We start from the raw sequence: 16,337 nt of genomic DNA, 5'->3' as shown, positions 1-16,337 counted from the left end.
CTGGACTAGCAAGATAACCCCCATTGTTGAACTGAGCTGGGCTAAAAATCAAACATTATTTCCAGCATGATCACAGACATTAAGAGAAAAGCCTGCTGTAATTGCTTTGTACTTGACAGTATGAGCAGGCCAGTAACACCGTATCCACTTCCCCATTCTTAACTGTATTTCTTTGTCTTTTTCAGACTGCATCCAGGTTTTTTTTTTCTTGTCAGAGCATAGTCTGAATGCTCCCTTGAATACAAAGAGAGTCTCACCAAAAGCTCATTTAGCACATGGGAATTTAGTAATAGCTCATTTCTTCTCTTTGAAGACTATGGTCAGAGGTCCTTAGATCCAATGGACTGCATCTGTGTGCACCAATAATGCAGTACTACATTCATTGTGCTTGTGTGGCATAGGTAAACACACATGTGTAACCACACCTTGGAAGACTAGTTTTCTTCTTCAGCTCTTCCAGTTTAGATAAATAATACCACATGCTCTGGAAGGAGATGCTTGTGTTGATTGCTGCTATTTGAGTAGCAGAACAAACTATTTGTTTAAATGATCCTTTGTCATTGGAGGAACCTGGAAAAAAGGCTTTGGTGAAGATTAGCAATTCCTTATCACAGGTTAAAAAAAATTGCACCCTTTTCTGCACGAAGTTCTCTATATTGGAAAGGTTAATTCAATCACCTGCAATAACATTTCATATTTATCTGGCTTGCATTACTTCGCAAAAAAATCCCTCATTTACTGAAAAACTTAGAAAAGTTCACCTGCCTCAAAGATTACAAAACCTCACTTTATTCTTCTCCTTATAGCAAGATCAAGATATTTCACTTCTTTCCACTTAATAAAATACTTTTTAAAAAATACAACAAACTATTTGTCAAGGTTTATATATGTGAACATCACTGTCCATTTCACAGCAAGATACTTCACCTGGTTATGTTTATGGTTGTGGTTTAGCCGGCAACTCAGCCCCACACAGCCACTCGCTCACTCCAACACTGGTGAGATGGGGAAGAGAATCAGAAGGGTAACGCTCGTGGGTTGAGGAAAGAACAATTTAATAATTAAAATAAAACGATAACAACAACAACAGCAACAATGATACAATGGAAAGGAAAACAATGAGAAAGGCATGAAACCCAGTGCTGGGGGGAAATGAACAACCAAAACAAACAGCCCATGATGCAGCTGCTCACCGCCCACTGACCCGACACCGCCAGTCCCCGAGCCACAACCGCTCCCTGCGCAGCAACTGCCCCGGTTACTGTGCTGGTCGTGGCGTCACGTGGCATGGAGTGAGCATCCCATTGGCCAGTCGGGGTCAGGTGTCTTGGCCGTGGCCCCGCCCCTCCCGGCCTCCTGCCCCTGTGGTGGCAGAGCACGGGAAGCTGGAAAAGTCCCTGACCACCACTGGCACTACAGTGAAGAGAATTAACTCTTTCTCAGCCAAAACCAGCACATTATCCACCCCTTATTCCATGCCATTTACGCCATGCCAGGTCCCATACCATCCAATACCACATTACCAACACCACCCCTCCCCTTCCCATCCCATCCTTTGACAAAATACATAGACATAATTCCCTTAGTTTATGGACCTTCCCTGTAAAATGTCCATAAAAATGTCCATCGAGTTCACCCCGTCCATGACTCTGGGCTCCATCTGTCATATCAGTCTTTCAGGACGGGAGAGATGGTGTGTGTGGCGTTGGGTTGCTGCATACCAAGTCAGTCATCCTTCCATCACTGCTGCACTTTGTTCCATCAAAGTTCATCTTCCATGAATTGGGAGATTTCTACTGTGATATCATTGATATGGCATATAGCAACCACAGAAGAGATGACATACAATATTACATAGCAGTTTGCATTATGCCATTCAGTTCGGCTGTTTTCACCCAAAATCAAATCCCCTTGAGACACCGGACTCCTCCACCCTCCCATATCACCCACCAAGTGCACCCAGGTCCTCAAGCAAAAGCAGTCCCATGAATGGGTTTGCCTTTGCATGAGGCAGGAAGAACCCAGACTGTTTTGCCCAGCATATTTTTTACGTGCACTACACGGACTCTATCCCCTTCCACAGTATGTGAGAGTTCTGACTGGGCAGGGCCAGCTGGATGGCCTTTACCTCTAAAAACTGGCTCGATTCACCTTCTCCTTCAGCAGTTTCTGCGACTTGTCGTGTAGGACTCCGTACAGCAGCCTTCCATCTCCGGTGCTTTCCCACAAGGCAACAGGACCCATCAGTGAACAGGGCATACTGCTTCTCATTTTCAGGCAAATTGTTATACAGGGGAGCTTCTTCAGCACGTGTCACCTCCTCCTCTGGTGAGAATCCAAAATCTTTGCCTTCTGGCCAGTCCATAATCACTTCCAAGATTCCTGGGCGACTGGGGTTTCCTACTCAAGCCCGCTAGGTGATCAGTGCAACCCATTTACTCCACGTAGCATCAGTTGCATGGTGTGTAGAGGGGACGTTCCCTCTGAACATCCAGCCCAGCACTGGCAGTCAGGGTGCCAGGAGCAACTGTGCCTCAGTACCAACCACTTCTGAAGCAGCTCGGACCCCTTCATATGCTGCCAATATCTCTTTTTCAGTTGGAGTATAGCGGGCTTCGGACCCTTTGTATCCCCGACTCCAAAACCCTAGGGGTCAACCTCGGGTCTCCCCTGGTGCTTTCTGCCAGAGGCTCCAGGTAGGGCCATTCTCCCCGGCTGTGGTGTAAAGCACATTTTTTATATCTTGTCCTGCCCGGACTGGCCCAAGGGCTACTGCATGAACTATCTCCTGTTCAATCTGTTCAAAGGCTTGTTGATGCTCAGGGCCCCATTTGAAATCATTCTTTTTCTGGGTCACTTGATAGAGAGGGCTTACGATCAGACTGTAGTGTGGAATATGCACTCTCCAAAAACCCACAACGCCCAAGAAAGCTTGAGTTTCGTTTTTGCTGGTTGGTGGAGATACGGCTGCTGTTTTGTTGATCACATCCATTGGGATCTGACAACGACCATCTTGCCATTTGATTCCTAAGAACTGGATCTCTTGTGCGGGTCCCTTCACCTCACTTTGTTTTATGGCAAAACCAGCTTTCAGAAGGATTTGGACTATTTTCTCTCCTTTCTCAAAAACTTCTGCCGTGTTGCCCCACAGGATGGTGACATCAATGTACTGAAGGTGTTCCGAAGCTCCACCCTGTTCCACTGCAGTCTGGATCAGTCCATGGCAAATGGTAGTGCTGTGTTTCCACCTGTCGTGGTTCAACCTCAGCTGGCAACTGAACACCCCGCAGCCGCTCGCTCGCTCCCCCCCCACCCCTGTGGGATGGGGAAGAGAATCGGACGAGCAAACGAACTTGTGGGTTGAGACAAGCACAGTTTAATAATTACAATAAAATACTAATACTAATAATAATGATAATAATGATAATACTGTTAATATCATAAAATGGAAAAGGAACGGAAAGAAAAAAAGGAAAAAAACCACAGAAACATGAACGATACAACCGCTCACCACCCGCCGACTAACACTGCCCGTCCCCGAGCCGCAATTGCTGCCTCCCTCCCCCGGCCAGCCCCTCCCAGTTAACATACTGGGCATGATGTTACATGGTCAGTCTGAATCTGCTCTCTTAGCTGTGCCCCCTTCCCTCCCGGCTTCTTGTGCACCCAGCAGAGCATGGGAAGCTAGAAATGTCCTTGACTAGTACAAGCCCTACCCAGCAACAGCCAAAACATCTCTGTGTTATCTCAACATTTTTTTCCATGCTAAGTTCAAAGCACAGCACTATACCAGCTAGAGTGAAGAAAATTAACTCTATCCCAGCTAAAACCATGACACCACCCCTGGGGCAGTCGATTCCAGGTGTACTGGACACCCCTCCAAGTAAAAGCAAACTGTGGCCTGCACTCTGCTGCCAGAGGGATTGAGAAGAATGCATGAGCGATATCAGTTGTGGCATACCACTCGGCTGCCTTGGACTCCAGTTCGTATTGAAGTTCTAGCATGTCTGGCACAGCAGCACTCAACGGTGGAGTGACTTTGTTCAGGCCACGATAGTCTACTGTTAGCCTCCACTCTCCATTAGACTTCTGCACTGGCCATATGGGACTGTTAAAGAGTGAGCAAGTCTTGCTGATGACTCCTGGGCTCTCCAGTCAGTCAATGAGCTCATGGATGGGGATCAGAGAGTCTCTGTTGGTGCGATATTGCCGCCGGTGCACTGTTGTGGTGGCGATCGGCACCTGTTGTTCTTTGACCTTCAGCAACCCCACAACAGAAGGGTCCTTTGAGAGGCCAGGCAAGGTAGACAGCTGTTTAATTCCCTCCGTCTCCAAGGCAGCTACACCAAAAGCCCACCTGTACCCTTTTGGGTCCTTGAAATACCCTCTCCTGAGGTAGTCTATGCCAAGGATGCACGGAGCCTCTGGGCCAGTCACAATGGGGTGCTTTTGCCACTCATTCCCAGTTAGGCTCACTTCGGCTTCCAATACAGTTAGCCTTTGGGATCCCCTTGTCACTCCAGCAATGCTGATGGCTTCTGCCCCTACATAGTTTGATGGCATTAAGGTGCACTGTGCGCCGGTGTCCACTAAAGCTTTATACTCCTGTGGGTCAGATGTGCCAGGCCATCACATCCACACAGTCCAGTAAGCCCGGTTATCCCTTTCCTCCACCTGGCTGGAGGCAGGGCCCCTCTAGTCTCGGTCTTGCAACTCACTTCCTGTAAATGTGAATCAAGAGTCTCTCTATTAAGCTCAGAAATAAAATCAGCGCTTCTACTTTTCTGTATGGGGACTTGCTTACTGGAAATTGGAGCAGCAGCTTTCCCAGAAGAACCCCTGTGAGTGATTGTTCTTCCTTGCAGCTCACAAACCCATGCCTCTAGGGTTGAGGTAGGTTTTCCATCCCACCTCCTCATGTCCTCTCCGTGGTCACGCAGGTAGAACCATAGGGTGGCCCATGGTGTGCATCCTCTCCTTTGAGCCAAAGGGTGCTTATTACAGAGTAGTGTCTCAGCTGTTAGGAGAGGTGGGGAGCAGGACATATCTTCTTTGAGTTGCTGGACCTCTTGGGATAGTTTCTCCATAGCAGAGATGAGGGAGGAAGAGATATTTGCTTCGTAATCCCAGAGTCTATCAGTCACATCTGCCTCTGTTGGTGTCTCGTCCTCTCTCCAGGACATTACAGACAATGAGTTTGCATACGAGGATGGTGCACTCTGTACAAACTTCCACCACATGGGTCATGCGCACTCGGCTTCATCTGGATCTCTGGATGACAGCTGATCGTCCAGGTCACCATCAATCACCTCAAGCACAGCTAATTCCCTTAGATACTGGATGCCTTTCTGCATAGTTGTCCATTTTCCTAGGTGACATGTAACATCATCTTTGAAGGGATACCTTTCCTTCACTCCGGACAGGAGTCACCTCTATAATCTGAGGGCTTGTGTCCCTTTTCCAACTGCTTTGTCAATGCCCCCTTCCCCAGAAAGGGATCCCAGTTGTTTGGTTTCTTTCCCCTCTAAATTCCAGGCTACTGGCCCTGTTCTCCCAGCATCGGAGCAGCCAGGTGGCAATCTGCCCACCTAGATGATGGCTGAAATCTTTTTGCATATCTCCGCTCACTCAAGGACAGGAATCAGGTCGTCTCCATTTTATTTATAACTTTTTCCTCCTCTTCTCATTGTGATGGCCCTGCTTCTTCATCATCCCTTTCTAAATGAGTTGACTTTTGCTACCAAAATTTCTTCTTGTGTATGGGGGCAACTGACACTGGCATGGGTTGATTCTCTGATTCAGCTCCAGTGCCTATCGTGGGCGTTTGAGTAGCCACAGTGCTTGTCCTGGGGGTTTGAGTGGCCGCAGTGCCTGTCACTTTGTCTTGCAATCCAGAGATCTTCTCTTCCCCTTTGGAGCACTGAATACGGTTGAGCAGGGCTCGGTATGCATGGGCCAGACCCCAGCATGTTGCAGTTATCTGTGTCTCTCTGGAGTTCCCAGCGTAACAACATACTTTCTCCAAATATTCTGCTAGTTTTTCAGGATTCTGCTCTTGTTCAGGGGTGAAACTCCAAAACACTGTGGTTACCCCCTGCCCTAGGTATTTGCCCATGCTATCCCACATGCCCTGCCGCTCATAACTATCAAGCCTTGGGGCAGATCTCTGAGTGATATTCTTAAGTTGCTTTCTAACCTTAGTCAAAACCAAAACAACATGCCCAAAACCTAACAGTAAGTGTATCTTAGCTACCCAAGGATGTTCACGATACAAAAAGGTTGTTGCAATAAAGGTGGAGACATCACAGAAGAAAGTAGCAAAGATACCCTTCTGTATTTCCTCCATATAAAATCTCTCAGGGGAGGAGGTATAATTGCTAATTGCCTCAACAAGGTGGTATCCAAACTACCGTAACCGTTCCAGCAAAAACCCCAAATACCAGATAAAGCTGAAAACCAGTGTTTGCATAACAAATTTCTTAGGCAAAACATCACTAATGATCTAAAGAAACCAACATCAATCCATAACATGAACTGCAAACATGAGAACATGGTGCTGTGACCAGCAGCTGTTTTTATCTCAAACCCTGAGGCCCATGTTAGGCGCCAAAAGAGACTGTTGTGGTTCAGCCGGCAACTCAGCCCCACACAGTCGCTTGCTCACTCCAACACTGGTGGGACGGGGGAGGGAATTGGAAGGGCAATGCTCATGGGTTGAGATAAGAACAACTTAATAATTAAAATAAAACGATAACAACAGCAACCATGATGCAATTGAAAGGAAAACAAGGAGAGGCATGAAACCTGGGGCGGGGGTGGGGGGATGAACCAGCAAAACCAACAGCCTGTGATGCAGCCGCTCACCGCCCACTGACCCGACACCGCCAGTCCCCAAGTCGCAACCGCCCCCCGTGCGCCAACTGCCCCATTAATGTGCTGGTCATGGTGTCACATGGCATGGAATGAACATCTTGGCCGTGGCCCCGCCTCTCTTGCCCATGTGGCAGAGTGTGGGAAGCCAGGAAGGCCCCTGACTACCACAGGTGCTACAATGAAGAGAATTAACTCTTTCTCAGCCAAACCAGCACATTTACAAAGGAAAACCAACTTGGATATTACATTCCCATTTGAAATTTGGACTTGATAACTGCAAATAATAAAAAGACATTTGTTTTTCCCAGCTTTACTCTGCATTTGACAGAGCACTGGGGATGCCAATTGCATAGTTTGAATTGCCTCCTTCACCTCATCTTACAATACTCCAACATTATTTAAAGTAAGTCTTTCTTCCGACTGTGCCAGAGAGGGCCAAGATCAGGAGAAAAACTGAAGCTGAAAAGGAAGCAGGTGTGTAGGAGAATGAAGAAAAGGGAAAATGAAACACAGTCAATGCATGTTTTGTGCTACTACTTTGGAAACTACTAGTGGAACCATCATCAATCTCATCAGTAGAAACTAAACTCTCCTATCCAGCCACATAACACACACTTTCTTCAGTTCATTGTGCACATAAAATTTAGCAGGTGCTCTACAAAACCTGTGAATTTTAAATGCATTAATTTTAGAATAACAACAAAAATCTCTCTATGGTATTCATTCTTACTGATTACACAGCAGTATAGCAGTCAGGACTGAGCTACATTTTCCCAACACAGCAGTATAGCAGTCAGGACTGAGCTACATTTTCCCAACGCAGAGGAATACTTCTTCAGAAACTGAAGTACAGTAAAGTTAAAAGACATTCTTTATAAAAGATTTATCTAATAAAATTTACTAACATAATTTTCCATGTTTTCTAAATATATTAGAAACTAAATCCAATGCCAGTAGTTTTGCAGTTAAGGAAAAGTGGGGAAAGCACTTCAGGTGAGGACAGTGGAGTGAGAAAGTTACATACAAGCTGGAAGTGGACGTGGGGCATCATACGACAATGAAGCACCTCATCTCTCAAAAGGCAGAGGAGTCAACTTAATGCACCTAGAACTACAGGCTGACAGAATCTATTAGTCTCTAGACGTATATTTTGCATCTCCAATATTCTCCATCTTTAAGCATGATTTGAGGATTAAGAATTGTCTTTTCTTTCATCTTCAGATTCCCACATAGTTTTCCATTTTTGTAGATCCTGAGAATCATTTATCTTCCATGCTTCAGCAAAGGACTTCAGCATTTTTCTGAGTGGGGGAAAGGAAAAAAAAGTCAAAATACAGACACATTTTTAAATTAAGCACATCAAACCTTGAAAGCCCTACAGTCATCTGCAAAATTCTACACACAGTCAAAAACAGCAGTTTGCATAGCTCAAAATGTTATGTGATCTTTAAAAAATTGGTTAACATTTTCCAATATATGTATTCCATCTCTAGGATAGTCAACAATTTAATTTTATAACTAACTTACAGTACCAGAAACACTGACAAGTTTAAATAAAAGACTGAGCAAGAGTAAACCATTGAAGGAAATAAATAGTTTTGTAGTTTGCACAGTTTAATTTTCAGCATTCAGTTCCTATAAATTTGCACTGGTAGAATCATAAAGAGATAACGCATTTTCAAAATAAATGAGCACACACATCCTTCCTATTTTCCTTTTAATAACTTTTGATTTAAGAAGGACGTATAAGAGCTGTGACAAACAAGAACAAGACATTTAAAATGGGTTAACACACATTCCTGATGACAAAGATGTCAAGACTGGATGGAATTACCCAGTGGATTTTCTTAAATAATATGAAAGTGATTTAAAAAAATAAGACAAGGCAGCTGGCCTGTGGGTATTGTCACAGCACAAGTACACTGCTATGAACAGGTCTGAGTTTGATTCCCAAGATCATAACAGTTTTTATTTTCTACTACAGATATACCATACCCATTCTTAAATTTGTTAACGTCTCCTTTGGAGAGAAGGTATAGAACACCATTGACATCACGGCAATAAGTGAAAATAAACAGGGGCATACAAAAGAAAATATTTCTGCAATGACCTACACAGGAGAACTAGACAAATGAGGGATTATGTAATACAATAATTTATGCACTGTGAAATCATCAGACACATTTCATTTTTTTATTATTATTTTTAAATTATTTGTCACTGACTTGAGCTGCAGGTTTATATAGATGCATGAAGTTCCCTCCATAGCGCATGCAAGAGGTATACAATGAAGGAATAACCTGGTACAGGTCAAACCCAATGAATTAGCAACCGCTGTGGATGTCCCTTATCCCTGACCCCCTACATAGCACTGTCTCTCATTAAAGGGGGCAGCAAAAGTATTAAACTTCAGACGGGGTAGGCTGGTCTGGCAGGTAGGGCTGCGGTCCCAAGGTTACCTTTACTCTACCAGCTGCTGCCAGAATCAAGGGCCATCTCCTCTTCCCTCTCCCACCCCTTCCTTCTTTAGGTAGTAATGCCTGTTCCCATGTAACGTCAGGAAATTGAGCTTGCATGATATCAGTTGGAGAAAGAATGAGTTCTCAGCTGGATCAGATCCCTGACCTGGCCTGTTTTGCGATTATGCATGTGGTCAGTCCTGACACCATGGAGAAAAGGTCAGGGAGCACCCTCCCCAGCAGCAGCCTGAGGAGATGGGCCTGGGGGTGCCTGCTCCAGCCGGTCCCTCCTAGGTATGTGCACTTGTGTAGCTCAGGTGGCAGCACCCTGCAGTGAAATGTGCCATTCTGTGGCATCCAGCCTTAGTGATAAGTCAGGATAAAGGACTCATCACAGCTTTAGATTAAGTATTTATTCTTTTTCACTCTAAGAATATGAGCAAGATACACACCAAAAGCTAAAATACAGATGGTAGCTTACATATTCGAAAGGTGATAAATGGCACACAATTAAGTCTCATAATTAAGGTTGCCCAGTCAGCCCTCACTCCACCCCTGTATGGGCACTGCAAATCAGTCTAACAACATCATTGCATACTATTTTTACTGCTCATAGGTTTTGTATGCTAAAAGGAGAGTTAATTGCAATGGATACATGCTAGAACTCTATTTGTGCCCTGTCCAAGTAATGTGTTAGCATGATTTTCACAGAACAAGTGAAGATAAACCAAAAGGACATATTATGTTATTTCACATCTTAATTTCATTACACAGGAACTCTGGCCTTCCAGCTCATATTCTCACCTTTCTGAACAACAATTTTTTCTTGATTTTAGAACCCTGTGTATCCTATAACAACAGAGTTAAGACATTGCCAGTAATTTGTTGTTTTACTTTTGTCAATTTTGGATTACTATTTCCAATTAACATGAGCTACCACATTATTTTTCCCATAAACTTTCATGTATTTTCAATAGAATGTTTCTATTTTGCTTTCTTAACAGGGATAAAAACTGGTGTTAAGTGCTAAGCACTGCTAAGTTTCAAAAGAACTGCTTGTACCTACAGATAATTAGTACTTAAATTTTCTCATATGAAATTATTCTGTCAGGATTAGTTATGGCCATCAGGCAACAAAGATCTTGATTTATTGTATTCCTAAAGGGCTATCTGAATTTTGCTGATAGGACTGCCACTGAAAATAATGACGACAAAAAATTCAGTGGAAATGAATCTGAATACTAGTACGTATTTATATCTAAACGATGTACATAATGTCACAGGTTTTATGAAGGTGATGCTGTTTGATACACATGGGAATTTTTGTAACTAGTCTAATATATAAGGTAAATATACCCTAAATGAAAATTGGTTATCAGAAAAATATTTAAAACCCCAGTCTTTCAGTAAAATTTTGTGTGGTTGAGGGGGCAATCAAAATACATTATAAATATGTAAACCAGAAGAATATCTGCATTTCCTTTTACACTACAGTACGCAAATACAATTTCAAGTTCCAAAGTGAATAATATACTTCCTAAATTATATCTATTAACATTTTCCACTATCACTGTTGAGAACAGACGTAGTTATTAGAAGATAGTTGTATTTTAATTTTGTCTCCCTAAAAACAGTGAAAATACATACCTGGAAGAGTAAGTTTGCTGGTATTTGCCATAAGAAAATAAAAAATAATTTATTCCTAATGGTAGTTCAACGTGCATTTAGTTTTTTCCAGTCTTGTTTCAGAGGGCAGCAATTAACCTCTGACATAATAGCTGACTATAAAATCTAAAGCTTTTATTGACACGGATAGCACAATTTCCTAAGTATTTTTTTTTTTAAGTTTTGTTTCACTGTCTCTTCCCTGAAAGGTAGGAGGATATCTGAAATAACTCCTACTGTTCTTTTTAATGCACATTGTGTGAAATACTCTTCAATTCATAGCTGAAGTTTCATTAGGGAAAAAAAATCACAATTGTTCTGACCTTTTTGTGTTCATTTTTCTTTCCAACTCCCTTGATTTGAGAGCTGCCTTCTTCAAGATTTCTACAGGAATATCTGCCAGTTTGGCAACATTTAGCCCATAACTTCTTGCAGAGGCTCCTTTAGTTATTTGATAAAGAAAAGTGATAAATTCAGGATTCTCTTCATCTTCAGATCCTAGAAAAACAAAACAAAAAACAACCAAAACAAAATCAAAACTTCCTCTATTATATTAATAAAATTAGTCAACCAAAGACTGAAATGGCAAAGCCTGTAATCTCATTATCATTCATGCTTCCTGTATGATTTAGTCCATTGAAAAAATATGAAAGAAGAATGTTTCCTTGAAACCACACATTTTACCTACCTATTGTGAGTATGAAAAAACTCTTTAATATACTTTTACCTGGTGTTTTAAAAGGCAGACTTTCTTGTGTATATGTGTATATACAATTTCTGCCTATACCTATAGAACCAAATCTCAGATGGATTTATACTGTACCTTTTTGTTCAGCACCTTCCTCCTCATTCACCAAGAAAGCCATGTGGTAATTACCAACTTTTTCTGGATACGCCTTCTCTAGCTCACAAACTGAGGGATAGTGAGTGACAAACAGTGTCAGTGACTCTACCTACAACAATGAAACAGACACATAAGAAGGTCTGCATGTAAATTTTTTTAAGCACAGCAACAAAGCACTGATATCCTTTATCCACACCCCTTTGCTCTGAGTTTAGACATGCCACATTTCTACAAGTATACATGCACCATGTCAAAGTCAGCCTACCAAACAGGCTGAAAAAGCATTCACAAGCGTGTGTCATATTGAACACTTACATCTCTAATAAAATGTTCAAGTGTAGCATAAGCAATAGCGATTCCATCGTGTGTGCTAGTTCCTCTTCCCAATTCATCCAAAATTACTAGTGATCTTGAAGTTGCTTTTCTTATTATCTCAGAAGTATCTGTCAGTTCTTCCATAAAGGTACTTCGGCCTTTGTAGATGTTGTCTGTGGCACCCATTCTGTATTCAGATAAAAATCAGATCAATTTATTAAGTTCAAATAAATGACAGATAACAATGGGAAAAAAATCATGATAATGAAACCATTTTGTTATAAATCTCCTGTTTCTGCTCCAAGCAGAGCAGAAAAAACGAGGCAGAACATTCACCTTCCAGAAAAAGCTACTGCTTAGGAGAAAAGGCAACAAGAGCACATAGTGCAGATGTGAGGTTGCTCTAAGAGACTGAAAAGTCCAGAGGGAACTCCTCATGAACCATTAAATACAGGCTTGCATGCATTGCCCAAGAAGACAGGGTATACAGACTCTGTGGGCATCTGGGGGAGGTTAGACCATAGAGACAGACTGTATTTTTGCAGGCCATCAGTAATCTAGTCTGAAGGTAAATCCACAGACAGAAATCTCAGCATCCCACATCAACTACAGGAATCAGGAGAAAAAGAGGAGGTAGACAAGGGGATATTTCTTAGCATGCAGGTCTTCAATCTTAAAAAACTGTACAAGGCAGCCTGCTCTTCCCTTAAAAATGACCTGGGGAATTCAGACCATTCAGCTCACTAGAAGGATTCCAGGAAAGGTAGCTGTGAAAATGAATTTTATTTTTTTGTTTTAGTTTAAACTTCTAATTTTAAACGCTAACAACCCCTGAAAGTATCAGATATTAGAACTTCCATGTAGAGATAGAGTGGACACTCATGTGACCAAGTATTCGTGCATCCAGATATAGCAGTTAGTTCCTTCAGGCAGTAACAAGATAACAATTATTTCCACTAATTACACAGGTATACAATCTTACGAACATGCTTAAGTATGACGTTAAGAGAAAGATTTATTTCTGTATCTGTTCACACACACACAAAAATTCCTTCATGTTTCACACAAGTCTTTTAGCAGTGTTTCAGATTTATGCAACCTTCAATTCTATGTCAAAACGTGAAATTGCAGTTTTCATCTCAGAAACCTGTTGGTAATTCACTCTCTTTTTCTCTGCTTCTGGAGCTTTCCTTTCCTATTCAATTAATACACTTTCTACCTGGAAGAAAGAACATTTCCTTTTTCCATATATGCTTTTCAATTACATCAATCACATTACAATATCACTTCTGAGATAGGCTATCACTAGGCAAGCCACTGAGAAGGGCTGTAAAAATGGATTTGTTCACATACAAGCCACATTGATTTAAACAAAACTGACTCATGGGCTTAGCATATTACACTTTCAAGTATAACAGCTGGTCACAACAGTATTTAAAGCCAATCAAAACCTTTAAAAATAATCCCAATATAGCTTTTCTTCTCTCAGTATTTTGCTGCATCCCTCTCTAATATAATTGCTTCTGTTGCCTACAGAAGCACTAGCAAAATACTTATCATTCCATGATTGACAAGAGTAATTGACTGCCAATACCAAAAATAAGCAGTTTGGACACAGCAAAACTATGATTTCTATATATTCTCTGGTTCCTGCCCTGGAAATTTGGTATGGTAGCATGCAGAAATTCACAATACACAAATCTTCAATTATAAATTAACTAATTTTGATTGGAGATGGGCATTCTAATACAATGAGCAAATTGAGTGTTTTTATTTCATTGAGTATTTGCTTACATACACATGCAGTAGGTACATTCCCACATACTCTGGAAGAAAGGTGATTTTGCACATAAGCTAATTAGACTTTACATTTGGATAAATTCAGTGGGTAAATTCACTGAATTAAATATATCATTCAGGAGATTGAGGCATTGTAAAATTAACATTTTATTAAGCCACTTACTACTGTAATCCTTTTAAATGCTGGGTTAAGAACTATGAACATATTACTAAATTTCTCACAGTGCCCCCAACACTCCCCAGCCCTTTTCCTAGGTTCAGCCATTATGTCCAACTGAAAAATCAAACAGTCCCCCTGTATCACAATATTGCACAGATCTACAGAGATCAATATAAATTAGATCTAATTTTATCACTATCAACTACAAATAAGTTCACCAGTACAACAAATACTTTTTATGTCCAAACAATCTCTGGCTCCATAACGGACAACTTTAACCTTAGTTCCCAACCCTAGGATTATTAGTATTATTATTTTATCACTTTTATTTGGCTTTTCATTACAGAGGCAGCATCTAACAGGCTGTCTGTTCTGCACCTATGATGATTACACTAAGAGTTCTCAGTTCTATTTTTCTCTTGGATTGCATCATTTCCAGAGCCCTCAAAATCATTTAGTCATTTGTATCTAATTTGCATTCATGAAAATAATTTTCAGAACTTCCTCACTAAATGCTCAAGATACAAACAGAAATTAGTGTTATCTTTCTCTTGTTAACAACAGCTGCAAAAGAAGCCTTTCTTTTCAGCATCTTAAAACATTCAAATCCAACTCAGGCTTATTTACAGATTAAAAAAAACCCGTGTATTTTTAAATGACATAAAAACTCTGAAATGTCATCCTTTGAAAATGGATAAAATTGTTCTTTCTGCCTCTGTCCTTGACATTAGAAGAATCATACTTGTTTTTTTAAACTTACATGATAAGCAGTATTATCCCAGAAACAAGTAAGAATAACTATTTAATGTGGATGATTGCATTTATAAAATTAACAGCTAATATGCAGCAAGGCATTGCTCCCTAACTGTATGCTACATTATTCCTGATACAATAAAGTTTTTGAGTCGAAACACCTATTGCTTTAACAGTTCTTTTTCTTCAAGTTTAAAACAGCCGTAATAAATCACACTAAACTTCCACAAGATTCAGTTGCTTTGAATTTACATTTTAATGTAGCGTGCCTCCCAAATGTTTTTATACATCAAAACATTAAACTTTTTCATATCATATTCAATAGAATCCAAAGTATTTACCATTGTTAGCAGCTACTCTATAGGTAATACCTGGGATGCTATCCCTATGAACTGTTACGACAAAAATGCTAAAAGAAATGTTACAGACACTCATCTTAGCCTTAATGCTGCCAGCACTTAAACCATGGGGGTTTTGGTTGCCTTTTTTTTGTTGTTTTTACACATGGTCCTAATAAAGTTTCCAAGACTCACTTTCTCTGGAAAGCTGCCTGCAATGGGATCAGATTTTTTTCAAACTTTTAAGCATATCCAAAAGTTACTATTAGATCACATTTTTAATGCTGCATTCATCACTATGGTAGATGACAACGTAGGGAAACATACGAAGATGTATGAGTCTGAGTTGTCCCTGAGTGATGCAGACATGTTATGCACTACCCAAATTTTCTCTTCTTTTTTAATTAAAAAAAAACCCAAACAAAACCACACACACAACAACAGCAAAACATAAACTCAAAACCACACCTAGGAAAAAAGGTTAGGACAGAGTAAGACAGTCACAAAAACAAGCCATTATTAGAGGAAGAACAATGCCACCCAGCTTCACCAGCTCTATTCTTCAATTTGTTAAAAAACCAGCTGTGGAAGTAGTGACACAGTTAATATGAAAACTTCAGTTTCTGCTATGGAATTTCTAATGTCTACGTTCAGAAAGATCACTGCATTCTGCCCACGAGAAGTGTGCAGACATCCAATGTGAAGAGTGCCTCTTTAGTGCTGGCAAGAGATCCATCAGCAAACGCAATTTGGCTGGAAACCACTTCTTAAAATGTCTCTTTGACAGCCAACCAAATTTCATAAAATTAAAAGCTCTTCATCTTGTAATGTTCAACACATTTATTATGTAAAGAAGAAAAAAAAGAAGAGGTGTGAAGAAACCTTCAGTGATAGGTTTCCAGTGGTAAAGACCCTTGTCTATAACCTCAGAAAAAGAAACTGGCAGGCAATGTTTTAATAAATTAATTTGTGGAGGGTAAGTTAGATGATATGCAGCACTAGCTAGCTTGATGTAAATCAGCTAGTACTACGTGCTTAACCTGTATGTGACCCCTTAGACAAAAAGATACAAATTTCCTTAGTCTGCAGTAGCAGCATTCAAATTATTGTTTTTTTAACCTGCTCTCCTG

The 16,337-nt window shown here is 41.0% G+C and overlaps 1 protein-coding gene across 1 annotated transcript in view; it reads right to left on the bottom strand.

Moving 5' to 3' along the window:
* Positions 1 to 1,038: 1,038 nt before the first annotated feature.
* The window catches only part of MSH3 (mutS homolog 3), a 119,278-nt gene continuing 103,979 nt past the window's right edge, over positions 1,039 to 16,337 (bottom strand). Inside the window, exons 21-24 of the mRNA XM_064439017.1 lie at positions 12,157 to 12,343; positions 11,821 to 11,950; positions 11,321 to 11,495; positions 1,039 to 8,174 (exon numbers count right to left, since the gene is read on the bottom strand). Of these exons, the coding sequence (XP_064295087.1) occupies positions 8,066 to 8,174; positions 11,321 to 11,495; positions 11,821 to 11,950; positions 12,157 to 12,343 (601 nt within the window). The 3' untranslated portion in view covers positions 1,039 to 8,065. The remainder of the gene's footprint in view (positions 8,175 to 11,320; positions 11,496 to 11,820; positions 11,951 to 12,156; positions 12,344 to 16,337) is intronic.

This window comes from Phalacrocorax carbo, chromosome Z, assembly GCF_963921805.1.
Source record: "Phalacrocorax carbo chromosome Z, bPhaCar2.1, whole genome shotgun sequence".
NCBI classification, from domain to species: Eukaryota; Metazoa; Chordata; class Aves; order Suliformes; family Phalacrocoracidae; genus Phalacrocorax; species Phalacrocorax carbo.
The sequence above is the reverse complement of the archived record's forward strand: the minus strand, read 5'-3'. Positions and strand labels throughout refer to the sequence as shown.